Source organism: Passer domesticus, chromosome Z (genome assembly GCF_036417665.1).
Source record: "Passer domesticus isolate bPasDom1 chromosome Z, bPasDom1.hap1, whole genome shotgun sequence".
Lineage (NCBI taxonomy): Eukaryota > Metazoa > Chordata > Aves > Passeriformes > Passeridae > Passer > Passer domesticus.
The window spans coordinates 8310627-8326824 of record NC_087512.1 but is presented as its reverse complement, the minus strand read 5'-3'; the positions used below and the strand labels follow the sequence as shown (position 1 = coordinate 8326824).

The 16198-nt window shown below is 48.6% G+C and overlaps 1 protein-coding gene across 3 annotated transcripts in view; it reads left to right on the top strand.

Moving 5' to 3' along the window:
- Positions 1 to 11287, top strand: part of FAM219A (family with sequence similarity 219 member A) — a 92679-nt gene extending 81392 nt beyond the window's left edge. For 2 of the 3 annotated variants that reach the window (XM_064405706.1, XM_064405704.1), the window contains exons 4-6: positions 777 to 857; positions 1186 to 1240; positions 2390 to 11287. In XM_064405706.1, coding sequence (XP_064261776.1) covers positions 777 to 857; positions 1186 to 1240; positions 2390 to 2548 — 295 coding nt within the window. In that variant the 3' untranslated portion in view covers positions 2549 to 11287. The remainder of the gene's footprint in view (positions 1 to 776; positions 858 to 1185; positions 1241 to 2389) is intronic. The other variant, XM_064405705.1, reaches the window with a different exon arrangement.
- The last annotated feature ends 4911 nt before the right edge of the window (positions 11288 to 16198 follow it).

Here is a 16198-nt window from a genome sequence, read left to right as displayed (position 1 = left end):
TTTGCTTTTTTTTTTGAATGAAAGAACTCCATTGTGAACAAGATACCATTTTATTAATACATTTTCCTTATCCTGGAAGTTCTGAAGATTGCACTCCATTTCACAAACTCTCCCAGGCAGTTAAATGTGCAGAATCATCCTCAGCCTTTTTAAGATTTCTGATTAACTGAAAGTCATTGCAAAAAAATGGAATTTGAAAAGTGCTGGTCTCACTGGTTTCTTATGCTGGGCACACCAGCTCAGGTTTCTAATATTACTAATTTTAGTACTGAGACCTCAGAACTGTTGTGTTGTCAGGGGCCTGGGTAGGGATTCAGAAAGAGGCACCACATAATATCCCTGATGTCCAACAGCAGAATAGTGGGATCACTCTGGCCTCTGGCTTCCCCTAGCCTCCTTCTCCTGTGTACTTACTGCTGGTGTCAGGTACCCTTGCCAGGAAAAAAACAGGCAACAAAAAAATGAGCAATCTGATATGACAGGCAGTGCTAGCCAAACAGGTTTACCAGAATGAAGTACAGAGTGTCCCAATGTTTTTTTTTCCTTCCAGGAAGGGGTATGTTCCAGTGTTAATCCCTGTGAAACTACTGTAGGCTATCCAGAGACACAGCTTCTTCCCTCTGAATTGCACCCATTTAAACATCTCCACCAATAAATTGTGGCTTCACTTAAAGAAGTGAAATGGGGAAAAGCCAACTATCATGTAGCTTTACCCTAGGCAGTGTGTGGTTCTGAGCTTTACTGTGTGGTTAATGGACAACATTTAATTATTTCAGGCTCGTCGTTCCCAACAAGGGCTACTCGTCGCTAGACCAGAGTCCAGATGAAAAGCCTCTGGTAGCCCTGGATACAGACAGGTATGCAAAAGGTTAAAAAGGTGATACACATGACAGCTTAAGTGAGTTTTCATGCTAGAGGGCAGCACTCACACTCTTCCCTCCACTGTTGCCTCTGACCTATGCCAGGGCGGGTCTCTGTAAGAACAAGTGAGGAGAGCTGTGAGAACAGAGCACTGTGATGGAAAGATCTGAGGGTCACAGATGAAAGCTGCTTTACAGGCTCCCTTGATGTAACTTCTCTGTGCCTCAAGAACAGTTTCATGGCACAAGAAAGATAGGACTAAGGGGGAAATACAGGTTTCATCTAACCAATTCCTTCTTCGCTGTATCTTACACTTCCCTGCAGTGATGATGACTTCGATATGTCCAGATACTCGTCCTCGGGATACTCATCAGCTGAGGTGAGTTATTCTCTCTCCTGCCATCCTTGCCATGAATGCAAGTAACAGAGCAGCAGAAAAGGCTTATAGAGGCCTTGCACAGGGGGAAATGGCTGCACAACAAATTTAGTATTGTATAGACTCCGTGAGTCTGGAAGGGGCCATGGCAGAAACTGTGTCACATTGCTTTCTTCCCTGGTGATCCAGTTGGCTCCATATCCTCACTGCCGTGGCACAGAGATCTGCCCATCAGCAGTTTTCACAGCTTCCTTTGATTTCACTCAAACTTCCCTCATTCTGCCTAGTCCTGCAGTGACCCATGAGGTGCAAAAGCATCATCTTGTCTGCCGTGGCAGCTCAGAAACTGTATGCATGCCAAGGACACAAATAAAGGATCTGAGAGTGTGCTGTTATTTCCAGTTATTGGAGTGGTCAGGGTCACCCAGTGTGTGTTTACTTGGAGCAAGCATAAATTCCAGGGAGGACTTGCAGATATGAACTCTTGCCCTTTCAAAGAGGAAAGGCAGGAAGCTCAGGCTTGTTAGTCCCTCTGCATTGTTTCTGAGTATATTCCCACACTCTCATGAATTTGTTGCTCAGTCTCTGGCTACTGTTTCTGCAGGATTTTGCATCCAGGGTGCTGAGCAGCTGTTCTGCCCACAAACCGCTCAAAACTTTTTCCCCTTGTATCTCTTCCTTGGATAAAATACCTCTGAAACCCTGGGAAACAGCCAAGAGCAGTGACCATATCAGATGATCTGAGGTGTTTCTATGCCCTAAGTGTTGTTTATACAGATCCAGTTAGACAGCACTTGAATCTGACATCACAGAGCCAAACTTTACCATCTTTTAGCTGCAGTAGTGTGCCCCAGACTGAGAGGGGGGACTGCCCATCTGCCAGTAAATAATATTATTGTATTACTTTAACTGAGGGCTTGTCCTGTAGGCTGTCAGGGAAAAATTATTCCAGAATGAAATAGTGTATCTCACTCTAGATGTTCCTACTCTGGAGAACCTAGTACCCTCCCCTCACCTGAGGTCAAAAACTAGGACTGTAGGGCAGTTGTTAATGGTGGGGAAATACATTCTCTAATAAGGGACCTCCTTCATCTTCTGACCACCAGAAGTAAGAAGTCCCAAGTGTTTGACTGTTTGTCTCTTTGTCTGTAGCAGATCAACCAAGACTTGAACATCCAGCTGCTAAAGGATGGGTACCGGTTAGATGAGATCCCGGATGACGAGGACCTCGACCTAATCCCCCCTAAATCGGTCAACCCTACCTGCATGTGTTGCCAAGCCACCTCCTCCACCGCCTGTCACATCCAGTAGTGAGGCCGGCAGGCTGTGATCAGTGCTTTCCACTATAACTGTAAAACTTAACAGCCATTGCTTCCTCCTATGGTAGGACGTGCACCTCTTTGTGTTCATGGAGCCAGGAGAAACCAAAAAATTCATTTTATGATTGGTTGATAACTTATTTTAAACTATGGTAAAACAAAAGAGAAGTTGCTCAATGTGCCAGGCAGTGCCTGGCAGAGCTGACTGGTCTGGAGAGCGAATGCAGAGGGGTCCAGAGATACCTCCTTGGTTTGTTTAGGCACTGGGGATATTTTGTAAAGTGTCTTTTTTCCAGAATGGGAAAGGTCAGGTGGGACTTCAGGTAATCCTGCCCACTGAAACCAATCCATCTGTAAGATTAGGGAAAGTTGGAGGTATCAAAGAGTTTTACCAATAAGAGGAAGTCAGTTCTTAATTCATTCACTAAACCTGTTTCATTTGCATAACCAAAATGATATTATAACTGGGGCACAGGAATGGGGACGGACCAGGGCATCCTTTCTTATGGCAAGGCTAGCCAGGACTAGCATGACACAATTCATTCACTTGCAAAAGGGACAAGTAGCTGACATCTCACTGTGAGTCAGTACTAGCTAGAGCTGTTGTGTCACATAACCAATGCAATCTACCCTTAGCGCCACATTAAATTACCACCAAACACATCAGATTCGATCTGCAATCCACTCATGCACTTCAAGGATTTGCTTATTGCCCAGGAATACCAACCATACTTGTGACTTCAGTTCAGTCACGTATTCTGACTTCAGCCTGTATTTAATCCCTGTGCCGACCCATGTCTTTCCAAAAATCTTAAACTTTGTTCACCTGAGAAGAAATGAATCCTGCATGAGTCAGGACTAGAGATGTACTGAACAACAGTGCTGTAAAAGCTAGTTGAAGACAGCACATTTTAACAGTGCTTGACTCTTGATATTCTCTTGACGTTGTGTCTCTGGGTGCTTGTGGGAGAAACTTGTTAATGCTGAAGTCATCAGTGTGGTGGGGTCAGACTTGAGAGGAATTTTCGGCAACAGCAGAGTTACGAATGGCTTCAGCTGAAAGATGCCCATGAGAGGAAACTGCTGTTCACCCCCTGTCTGCCCAGCTGTGAGCCAGACGTGGTCCCAGGTCAGGAGCAGTTGGTGCTGGAAAAGTTAGGAAACCTGTTACATTAGGCTGCTGGTCTGAGCTCCCAGTTCACCAGCAGATTGTTTTGAATGCAGAGTCACTTCTGGAATTAGGAAACATGTCCTCTCACTGGCTGCAGCATATGCAAGGGATGGGCTGGCATTTTTCTTGATGTTGAAATCTTTTGCCACAGGCACAATTCTTGTGTTTTCCTGGCCTTTCAGGAGGAAGGACCACCTGCCTTGGGTCATCACCTGCTTTGTAGCCTGGGAAAGGAAAAAAATGAGGGCAGTTATGAGTTTCCCACCAGAATTCCTGAGTCACAAAGCAGAGCCTGAGCTGTACAATAGAGAAATCCCCCATCTAAAATCTATATGAAGTGAGCTGAGTCTTTAAGAAGTCTTAATTAGCAGGAGATTTTTTTAACATCCTGGAGATTTACTCTGTGCAGTGCAAAGCTTGATACGAGCCACAGTGTGAGTGAAATAGCAGGCACACAAGGTTCCCAGGCTTATTTACTTAATGGTGTTGACAATTTTTAAAGCTGCGCTTGTCCCCTCTGCCTAAAACAACATGCTGCCACCCTGGTTCCAGGCCATAGAAAGAGGACTTGAATGGTGCTGTTTACTGAGCATCCCTGCCTCTTCATGCAGAAGTTATGGTTAACTTGCCAACTCTTGTAGGGATAGTGTTCCTCAAGTGAATTCATCTCCTTTTCTCACCACCTGGTAGTGCTGTGGGGGAATATTTCCAAAATACAACTCAGGTATGAGATTGAAGGTGGGGGAAGTGGAGAGAGGGATAAAAGGGAAAAACATTCCTTAAGGAGTCCTTTTTAATGGGGAATGTAGTCAAAACCTAGTAGAAATACCATGGTCAAACCAAATACTATAGGACATGGACCAGCTCTCTTTAAATCTCCACTCTTATGGAGAGGGACTTTGCAGTTCAGCACCGGTATCATGGAAAGTCTTCATCACATTTATGCTCCTGGGTCAGTCTCCCTGCCTTCCAGCCAGGCTGCACATGCTCAGCCTTTCCCACAGCCCTTGCTCAGGAGCTGGGAGCATTTCGGACTGCCTGCTAGAGCAACAAGCCATCTCTTCACCTGGGCCAGCCACCGAGGGCTGCACATCCCACAGGTCTCCATCATGCTACCATCATAGAATCATGACACCATCTAGGTTTAAAAACACCCTTAAGACATCTGAGTCCAGCTGTAACCAAGCACTGTCCTGTTCAGTCTAGGATAGAATGGTCACTACTTGGTGACCATTCTAAATGGTCATTTTCTGTACTGTTATCTCTCAGGGTTAACACCTCTCCTCTGAGGGACAGACTTCCACTTAATGGGTTTGGCAATGCTGGATTAACAGTTGGATTCTATGATCTTAAAGGTCTTTTCCAATTTGAGGGATTCTATGACACCCAATGTCCCATGGCACCATTACTAAGTATTTTTATTGCCCCTGTTGCTGGTTTTTGCCTGCCATGTGCCCTGAGACATTCCCCAACCTGCAACTGCCTTCAGCCCTTTGCGTTTTGTGATGTGCATCTGCTTCTAGCACAGCTCTTTAGGGAGGGAGGGAGATTAATTCAGATGTTCCACTTGGTGCTTCCTGCAAATACAAATCGAAGCACAACTCAAGCGTTTTTGCCTGTGCACAGAAGGAGTTGGTTGCAGAAACAGTTGGTTTGGCATGACAGTACAGGACCATAAAATGGCAATTTTTTGGCTTCTCCTCTCTATGCTTTGTGTTCATATATTTTATTAGGGGAATAATGTAGAAAGGGTGGGGAAAAGTAGTTACCTGTGTAGGGTCGTTATTAGAAAGGCTGAGTGGCTTAAGGCAATGCACATGTGGCTGTCATAGAAAACTGAACACTAATCCTTCTGAGCTGCAGCCCCTTCAGCAGATTATGACCATGCAGCATGTTTGTTGGCTCATTATGGAATATTGAGGCCTGCCCATTGGTATGTATCAACCACAGATGAGGCTGGTTCCTCCCGTCTGGTCTCAAGTTCAGACCTTTGCTTTCGCCAGCAGGTTTTCCATATGCCCTTGGAGTCACAGAATGGGTAAGGCTGGAAGGGGCCACAGTGGCATCATCTGATCCAGGCTCTGCTCAAGCAAACCTGGTTGGAGGTTATGCTGTGGTGATTTCATGGGAAGGTGTGGAGATAGATGGCTATCCTGGCACTTCTCTCCTTTGACCAGTCTCTGCCACCAGGGCCAGAAAAAGGCAGAAGGCAAGAGCACGGAATCTGACTCTCTGTCACAGCATTTCTACAAAATCTACAGAGCTGCTGGGTGCTCTCATAAATGCAGATGGCATGCAAAAAAGAAAATCATTCCTTCCTCCAGTCTTTGCACCAAACAAGATGGCCCTCTCAGGCCACATTTTCGATCCAAGGTTGTACAGAAAACCAAGGGAAGGAACACCTTGGAGTATGAAATGCTATGTTGCTGTCTACCTAAATTACCATGCAAACAAGATGTAAGGATGCTGGTGCCTCCACAAAGGAATTTGCATTTGATGTCTCCTAAAGCCAGGCTGGGTTTTTGTTAGGATTTTATGTAATGTCAGTCAGCATATTATGTGAGTTTCAGCAAATCCTTTTATCAGATGTTAATCTGATAAAATATCAGCTAGTATCCTTGAATGCAAGCTGAATTTGAACTCTAGGGTCTCAGCACTCTCTTCTGTCTCTCTTGTCTGCAAACTCCACATTTCCAGATGTCTTTGAGAGGAGGAGCATCCTCCTGTTCTTGAGGAAGGTCTAGAGATAGCATGTTCATGTCTGCTTTTCTAGTGTTTATACATAAACTTTGGCTGAAAGGAGGCTGATGCCCATTCTGAAGGCTCATTTGATATCTTACCAGACACATCTTGAAGTGAACCTTGGGAAGAGCCATTGGGTGATATCTGACATTGCTGCATGTCTGTCCCTAACATGTGTGCTTGGCCATTGGATTTTCTGTGCTCTCCTGGCTGTCCTGCCTACAGATGCCTTGCAACTGCAAAAGCAGGTGACCATTCCTGCTGGACTTTGGGAGGGACTCAGGACAGCTTCCCTACAGACAAGATGGACACAGCTTCTTCTGGTTTGTTTCACCAGCTCTTGTCCCAAAAGGAGGCACCCACTGGGTTCAGCAGTTCACTGACTGACACACAGGTCTGCCACCCTGAGCAGAATCCTTCCCTTTCCATTGCACAGTCTGATCCTGGGCTGGCCTGCAGGCTGTGCAGGAGAATGCAGGAGGCTTGAAAAATGCATCCCCCTGTGTGTGACTCAACAGAAACATGAAGATGCTTTTGAAGAAAGGAAGGACCCAGCTGGGCAACAGATGGAAAACAAGAAAAGGAAAACAAGCAATAACTAGAAAGATTGCCAAGTGCTGTCTTGGCCTAGGGCAGATCCCAGTTGTCCGAGTTGATCTGTCTCAATGCTGATGCCAGTGGGGAGCAAAGCTTGCTTTTAGATTACACACCAGAAACACCCTGTCCCTGAGCTGGCACTGCAGCCAAATATAGCCCTGGTGGGTCTGCTGGACTGTTAGAGAACAGAAATGAGATCTGGGGTCCTTGCTGCTGTAGGTATTTGCTCTAACCTCAGGCAAGTCACAGCCTCTCTTGATGTCCATTCCCTCCTGGAGCACATGGGAGGAACTGCCTTCCCAAAGTGCTGCCACCATCCTGCCTGGATACTGCCAAGTATGAGAGGCACTGTTGATAGGACAGCTCTGCAAGCAGGATGTAAATATAATGCTATAGAAATTTAATTCCTATTTTCAAAGTACTGCTCTGCTTTTCCTCTGTTTACCATCTTCTGATGTTCCTAACGCATGCCAGAATGCAGCAGGGTGGAGGTTAGAACAGAGGTTAAATATCTTTGAAGAAAGATGTTTGTCAAGGATATGTTATCCAGTTACTTGGCAGCTGGGTCTTGCACAACTGGCTTCTGAGTTTGCCTGCTTCCTGAGGGAACATGTACAAAGATTTGGTGGCCCAACAGCACCATCCACTGATAGCAGAATTAAGAAATTTAGGAGTGCAGCTTGGGATGGCGAGTAGTGATGAAGAGGAACAGAGAATTGAAAGGCTCATTTTTGGGATATTCCCATGGCAGCTTCATGCTCTTGCTTTTAGCAACCATTTGATCATCTTAGCGTTTAGACTGGTGGTTCTGCCTGGGCTCCTCCTATGCTTTTCCATTCTCACTTCAAACCCATCTGGGGTATTGCCACTCTTTCCTAGAATGCTGTAGGCTTTGGCACCTGGCTGCTGCTTGGCTCAGGAAGCTTGAGCTGCATGTTCAAAAGCAACATCTGTATAGAGGGGCAGTGCCACAGAGCTAGCTGGGAAGGCATGGAGAGGTCTTAATTTTAAGCTGCTTTTCACCTCTAGGCATACTTGTCTCTTCCTCTCAAGGCTCAGCTGTGAGAGGGATTGCTCCAAACCACACCTCATCAGACAAACCCACCTTTGTAACAGAACCACACAAGACCTGAAGCAGAAGGGCCAGGAATTTAGCATAAAGGCAGATTTTGTGGCTGGGATTATCTGCAGGAGGTCAGTGGAGGTTTCTCATAGGGGTTGTGGTCCATATTTTAACTTCCTGTATTATGCAGGTGAGCTGCTGCATTGCTTCCCAAAAATTACTGCTACATGCCTTCCTTTGCCCCACTTGACATTGCTGGCAGTCCCAGGATGACAGCAGCTGAGCACTGCCTGTCTGAGCACATCTTTGACAGCTTTCTGGGGAGGCAGAGGCTGGGACTGACTGAGATCACACCGAGCACAGCCCCATGGCCCATGCAGGCATGCAGCAAACCGTGTCACAGAGCAGCACAGACAGCAGCAGGACAGGTTGTAGCTTTCCCTGGTGCTTACTGGAAAGCAGAAGGCACCAGGAAAAGGCCACTGAAAGGCCATTCTACATCCCATAGCTGCTAAGATATTTGCCCTCCCAGAGCAGCATTTCTCTCCTAGCTGTCCATGCAGCTGTCCCAGGTGAGCTCCCTGGGAAGCACTGCTCTTCACCCAGGCTGCCTTTTTGCTTTTGCAGCCTAAATAAGCTGCAACTCCATCTGGTACCCACCTTCCTCAAGCCTCCATGATCTGGGAGACACAGTTTGTTGAGAGATATAATACAGACACATGGAAAAAGCTGAAAAACTTGGGCAAGCACTTTTCATGACAGATCTTCATATCCACCCCCAGTTCACAGATTTGTTTGTTCCATTTCTTTGCATGGAGAAGCTGCAGTAGCAGCTGTGTTCAACTTGTGGCTGCCTCTGTCCTAAGACAAAGCCCAAGCAAAAGTCAGGCCAGCTGCAGGTCACTGAACATGATGGGGTGGGAATCAGACAGGAGGCTGGGGTTTCTCTACACCCACATGAAGGCTGTGGGGCTGAGGATTCACCAGGTTCATGTAAAACCTGGTGAGATGCAGCCCGCCAAGCCGGATCCTTCACCCTCCTGGCCTCAGTGCTGTGGGTCCAGGTCCCAGACCTGCCAACTCACATGCTCCTGGTGTGGGCTGGAGTCCTGCAGCAGAGGCCTTAGTGAGGAGCCTGTTGGCTCTGCTTTTGCTGCACTGGGGCGGGGTGCTGTGAGATGCTGGTGGGGCTGTAGTTCTGCCGGGAGAAAGACTCTGGTGGAGGATGAAGTCTTCGCAGGGGAGACAATTCAGAAAGTTGGGTTTTTCCCCTCCCCTTTTTGCACTTTTTAAACCCTTTTTACTCCTTCCACAGAGGTTATTGAACCTTCAGTTTAATAAGGGAGATGAGCTGCCATTAAATAGGTTTCTGAAGGGTCTGAAAGCAGGTGCTGGCTGGCGTGCAGAGCCGGTCTGTGCCTGACGTCATTTCCAGACCTCATTGTCCAACCTGTAGCAGAGTCACCCCATGAGCTGAGCAAGGACTGGGGTGGGAGGGTCAGCATTGGCCATCATGCCAAACAGCCATGGCTTCCCAAACTGAAGAAGAATCAGACCAGAAAATGGGGGAAGGAGCAACCGCAGTAGAAGGATAGCTAGTTGTCACAAGTAATCTTTGGTATCCGTGTCCAGTGGTTAGTCCTAGAATTGCAAGCCTTGTTATATTGCACACACGTCCTCCTTCCACTCCCCTTTTCTCAAAGCAGCCGTCGCCTTTCTTCCCCCTGCCCCATGCACTAGTGGTGAGCATCAGAGGCAGTTGCACCAAAGTGATTCTCAGCCCAATTCTGCATCCCCCCTTCCCACCCGAACCCAAGGCAACCCGGACAGTTGTTGGCCTTCACGAGTCTAGTAATTCCAGTTGGGTTTCTTTCCTTGTGTTTCATGGCTTCCTTCCCATGCACTCTAGCAGGGCAGTACAGGAGGCTCTGACATGTCCCAGGAAGTTTATTTGCCCCCAGCAGCACCTTGCAGACATGCACCTTACTGGGAATGTACTGGGTCAATGCTGGTGAGATCTGGCACTGCCGATCTTAAATGGGTGGCAGCTAATGGGGATCCACCCAAGGAAGTTGGCAGAAAGTGGCTACTGTCCCTTTTCTTTTCTTTTTTGAGGGAAAGAGGGATTTTTTTGGCATTACAATTATTGTCCATCTTCCAGTGGCCAAGTTCTGGGCTGCATTAATAATTGGGGTTCATTGGCTGTCCAGGCAGGTGTGGAGCTCTGCACCAAGCTTAATAGCAAATGTCATGGCTCTAGCCAGAGCCTGTGTACAGGATGGGTTTCTTCCATGCTGGCAAAGTACTTTCAGCAGGCTCCAGATGGACACTTCTGGCAGACAGAAAAACAGCACTCCTCCAAGTCCGGATCAAATCTGCACTTCCATTTTGTGTCCTCAGCATGGGAAAAAAAATCAACCTAAGCAAATTCCTTCCAGGTCTCCATTCCCCGTGTGGTGCCTGGTGCTCCAGGGGAAGGTGTGGTGGGAGGTATTTCAAGGTCACCAAAAGCAAGATCCTTTTTGGATTTATTTAATGGAAATACATTTCAGGGCGGGAGACCTCCCGACCTTTGTGTTAATCACAAGAGCAGGAGATGAATTTCTGGCTGTCCTTGCATATAGTGAAATATAACTGAAACAGCCAAACACAAATAGAGTTAAATGTAGGGTTTGACCTGAATAACCTTTTAATTAGGAAGATAAATTTGTTGTAGCTTGACCTTAGTCCTTGTTAGGAACCTGCTAATCATTTGACATGCAGAGTGTATTAATGCTGCACTTAACTTGGCCATTGTTTTTTTTATCTGGTTTTGGGAGTTTTTTCACTCCCAAAGCATCAGTCTGCATCTTGTATGGATTTTCTTTTGTTCCCTTTTTTCCCATTCAGATCATGTAGCACACTGTTGTACTTTTGTTCCCGTCTGTGTAGAGTATTGCCTTAAACAGATCAGTTGTGTTATGGTTTGTTTTGGGTTTTCTCTTTTCTACCATCAGTTTTATGCATTAATTTATTTTAAAATGTGGGGGTTTTTTTCAAAAACATGAAAAAAGTGTATAATATTTTTTTTTAACATTTCCATTGCAGTATTTATCATTGTTACTGGTTGTGTGTAGTGTAACAGAATTAATGATATTAAAAAGCATACATATGAAAAACAGCCTGACAGCCTCTTTTTTCATTGGAACAAACCAGGGCAAGGGAGTGTGGACTGCACCAGCTCCTCTGAGCCCCCAGCAGTCGCAGATACTGAAACCAGGGGTGCAGCCTTCACTCCATGGCCTGCTTGGTCCCAGTGGCTGCTGTGACCTGTGTGAATGGCAGAGGTAAATATTCCAGGACTGGCCACCAGCGTTTGGGAAACATGAGTCCCCAGGGCAGCAGGAAGGCACACAAGGCTGGACCCAGCTCCTGCATCTGGTCTGCAAGAAGCAGAAAGAACTGTTGCATCTGTACAACATCAGTGGGTGAAATAACCTTTTCTCCAGCCTTGCTGCTGTTCTGCCCCTCTAAGCTGTTGGCACAGGAGCCATGCCCTGATTTTAAAGTCCAATACCAGCAGCTGGAAAACCTGTGGACCACCAGGGATAGAGGGCAGCTGTGGAGGCCAGTGGATCACACTGGCAACAAATCTGGCACAGGATAAGAACCCCCACAGCTGAGAGGCTTGGGTTCCACCTCTGCACTGTGGTGCTCCCCAGACCTGTGACCTGGGTTGCTCCAAGACCAGGGAGCTGAGGCAGGAGTAAGCACTGCAGCATCCTCCTTCCCCTCCCACTGACTCCCTGGAGGGAATGGGGCTGATGGAAAGCCTGAACCTGGCTCAACAGAGAGCAGTAGGGTGTGAAAATCAAGGGCAGCCTGTTTTCTTCTTCTCTAAGGGCACATAATTCACTTTTGCTGGGGCCCACTCAGGTGTTCCAGGTTGTCCAGCAGCAAACCAGGCAGGGCTCTGCAGCCCTTCAGGGGCACAGGTTGGCATCTCCCCTGCCAGGATGGGTGTGGATCTGCACCCATGGATCTGCCAAAATGAAGCAGCAGAGGGGCTGGAACAGAGAGCACAGCAGGGCACTGAGTGGGCACAGTGTTACAGGCCAGACCAGAGCAGGGTTTGGCTTGTCCCCAGCCCTGCAGGGGCATCTCTGTGCAACTCCCCAGCTCTGGAGAAAGCAAACCCAGTTCATGCCACTCCCACCCTGGCATGACCCAGCTGCCTCTGCACTGAGATGGGTGAGGATTGCTCACTCTGACTGCAGAGACCAGTACTTGGATGGAGCAGCAAACAAGGAACACAGGATCGCCCAAATCCAGCTTTTAATTAAAAAGGGGAGACGAGCAGGCAATGATTTCCCTGATAATTTACCTCATCAGGCTGGGGCAGCTGTGCTGGTGCTGTGACATAGTCTGGCTGCACTGGTGTGGGGGTCTCTGCCTGCAGCTGGATTGCTGTAGGATTTCCAAGGAAGTACAGGAGAAAGGGGCTTGAAAAGCCACTATCACTGCTCCTGCACCTCCCAAAATAAAATCTCAACTAGGACCAGCTGAAACTATTTCCTACCATTGTAAGGTAGTTGCTGGCAGGGGAGGGGAGGGAGCTGGGAGCCAGGACAAAACAAGAGGTTATGGCCCAAGAGAGATGTAGGCAGGAATTGCAGTCAGGGAGCATGGCTATGGGACTGACAGAAAGCCAACAAATCCCAGTGCTCCCATTCTATGGCATCACTGATCACATGAACATCACCCAGGGCTGCAAGTGCAAACCCACACCTGCCCCAGCAGGCTGCATGTTCCTCTTTGAAAAACACAGGACCCTCAGCAGCACTTGCACCAACTCCTGCTGCTCTCTGTGCTCTGCCAGAAAGACCATCCAAGAGTGGGCTCCACCGGAGCTCTGGAAATAGAACAAGTTTGTAACACAGGTAAGTGCTGCAGGAGAAGGAAACTTTGGGGTTTCTACACCTAGCCAGCTGCAGATGCAGGAGGGTGGCACAAGGCCTCAGAGGGTGCCTCACTCTGTAGTGAGGCGGTGTCATGCTCCCTGACCAGGAGAGTGTTTGATACCCCATGGCATGTGCTTGCTGACCTGTCCCCGGGAACTGCATCCTGCAGTGGCTTTGGTCTCTTAGAGCTGGCAGAGCAGAAGCTCTGGCATGTCAGTCCTGTCCATGGAGAGATTTCAGAGAGCACCAGGCACAGGATCTGCTGAAGAAGGGAAACTGAGGCAGTGACAGGGCTCATGCCAGGCTGCTGTGTGAGGTGGTGATGATGGGGTTGCTCTGAGAGCTGCTGTAATGCAATTCCCAGACTCACATGAGTTCCAGCTGGTGGGTCCTTCATGCCAGGGAGCCATGTGAAGGACTGGGGAGAGTTCTGAGCACTGAAAAATCCCTCCCAGCCTGGTCCATGCAGGAGGAGTGATCCCTGAGCTGAGGCCACACTCAAAGGGCATCTGTGGGACTCAGCTTTCCCCTCACAGGCTAAGAATGTCACCAGCACTGAGGCAAAGCTCACTGCAAACCAGCTCATCTCCTGCAGCCTCATTACCGTGTAATGAGGGAACAAGCAGAAGGCATGGACAGGGCATCCCCACTGTGCAGGACAAAAACAGTGCATGCTACCAGCTAGGGCACCCCTCTCCATGAAACACAGCCCTCTCAGGCTTGCCAGCTGTAGGACATTGGCACAGTTCTGTAACTCCCCTCCCAACCTCTGCCTGTCCTATCCCATCTCCCACTAGGCAAAGTGCTCAAATATCTGTGGACACCCTGGATGCAGAGGCAGAGGAGCCAGTGATTCTGTCCTCTGTCCCACGGTTTTGGGTGAGTGGAGAGCTTGGGGAGAGAATCACAGCGCTGCTATGACCCCCAAGGGAGGCTTGATGCTCAGATCTCCAGCTGCATTTCCAGCACTAGATCCTGCCTAGTAACCCATTCCACCGTGTGTCCCAGCAGCCGTGAAGGCGGATGCTGCCACATGGAATGGGTGTCTCTTCCCACTCCCTACTGTCTGTAGGGATTAACAATGCCCCCACTACAAAATCCATTGAGCCAAGGTCAGCCCAAGCAGCTGATTGAGGTGGCAATGCAGAAGAACTACAGGAACACCATCAGCCATCCATCCCACTGCCCATCGGCCTGAGATGAACTGGTTGTCCAGCTCCAAAAGTTCTGCCAAGGTGCTAGCTGTCCTTCTGTGTCTCAGAGAGCACATCTCCATGGGGTCTGGGGTCTGATGGTGCTGGCAGTGGGTCTGTTCAGCTCCTCTTTGAACCTTGTGTCCTCCTGCCACTGCCAAAGGGATGCTCTCTCAGTATGTGTGCTTGTGGCTTTGCCATGGCCATCCATCTCTTTCCCTGGACTGAGACCATCCCTGTCCCAGGGATGTCTGCGCATCCTGAGGGTTCTGACTTCCCCTGATAAATATCCCTTGGTAGTAATTGCTGCCTGGGGAGTACTGTCCTGGTGCCCCATGGTCCCCAGGGACCTCTGTGACAGATCCTTAAGAAAGCCAGATTTTCTCCCTGGACAGTTGTTTGTATGCATGGTCTCATCCAGCCATGCTTGGGACTCTACAACACCTCAAATCCTGCTGGAATCCCCAAGCCCTACTGCATGTACCTTAGCATCTCCCAGATTTTGGGGTCACATCAGTGTTTCTTGTGCTGCTCTTGTATTTTCTGTTGTCATTGTGTGCTCTACTTACCAAGAACGTGTTCCCTGGCCACACTGTTTGTTGTGCAGTAATCAGCCCTGTCCTTCACCCACTGCAGGTCTGGCAGCACCTTTTAATCCCCACGTGTTTACCTTTAGGATGTCCCTGTTGCTGAAGCAGCTTTTTCAGCCCTGGGCAGAGGGCAGAAAAGATGCTGTTCAACCAGCACAGTCATCATTCTGCTACTGCATCAAATCCCCGTGGGCCAGAATTAGGTGTGAGACTTTGCAGAATCTAGTGATTGGTTTTAAATTCCTGAGTTCAGAAACTAAAACCAAGCAACAACAGGAATAAACAGAGAGCACTGGATTCCCCATAAATGTCTCTACACCTGAGCCTCAGAGAGAAGTTTCTCAAGGTCTTTTCCACTGAGAAACAGGAGTATTTTCCTCAATTGACATGGGTCTGGTATGAGAATTTTAGGGAACTGACCAAGCAAGAGACAGTGGTGTTTGCAGGCAGGGAGACCCACTGGAAATGGCCAATGAGATGGTAATGCCAGGGTACATTAATTTGTTTCAGAGGCTTATTTTGGCCCATGGCACTGGTGAAGGGCAATTGTTCCCCTCAGACCCCCCTCCCACAGTCTGGGGAAGTTCCTGGGAAGGGTGGAGAAGCTTCACTGGCTGCTGGTTTGGTGGGCACTTTAACAGCCCTTGCAGGCTGGTGCCCTCCCACCACGCACAAGCTGGAGACCAAGAAAGCATGCAAGGGAAAACTCTTGGAGCATAGTAACACAGCCAAAAATAGAAGCTGTCATTGACACCCGTGTTTGTCGGCTTCATGCTGGGCTGCTGAGGACGTGCTTGCTTTTGGCAAGTTGTCCAGGAAGAGCTGCCATCCATCTGGGATATGAACACTGACACAGGCTAAATAAGGAGGGGTACTTTGAAAGCAGCACATAATTAATGAAGGCGTGAAATGCCCTTGTCTGACTATGATCTGAGAGCACGGTGCTGGGGGCAACGCCGCCCGGGCCCCTCCATGCGTGCTGCTGATCATAAATCCTCGGCACCGTGCTCCTCGCAGCGGGGGGATGCTTCAGCACGGAGCTCCCTGGGGACCCCATCCCGGGCAGCAGCAGCCTGCCACGCTGTGCCCACACCAAGCAGCACCCCAACCCTCCTGGGAGCAGGGAAACCCCATGAAACCGCATCCCAGACTCAAACCATCCCACGAAAAGCGTGCCCCGACCTAAAAGCATCCCATTGAAAAACCTGGCCCGGCCCCAAATCAATCCATGAAAAGCACATCCCAGTCCCAAAGCATCGCATGAAAACCCCATCCCGACTCAAAAGCATCCCGGCACAGCCCTGCCAAACCCCCCAGCCCCGGGGCACCCGCAGCCCCGGGCATCC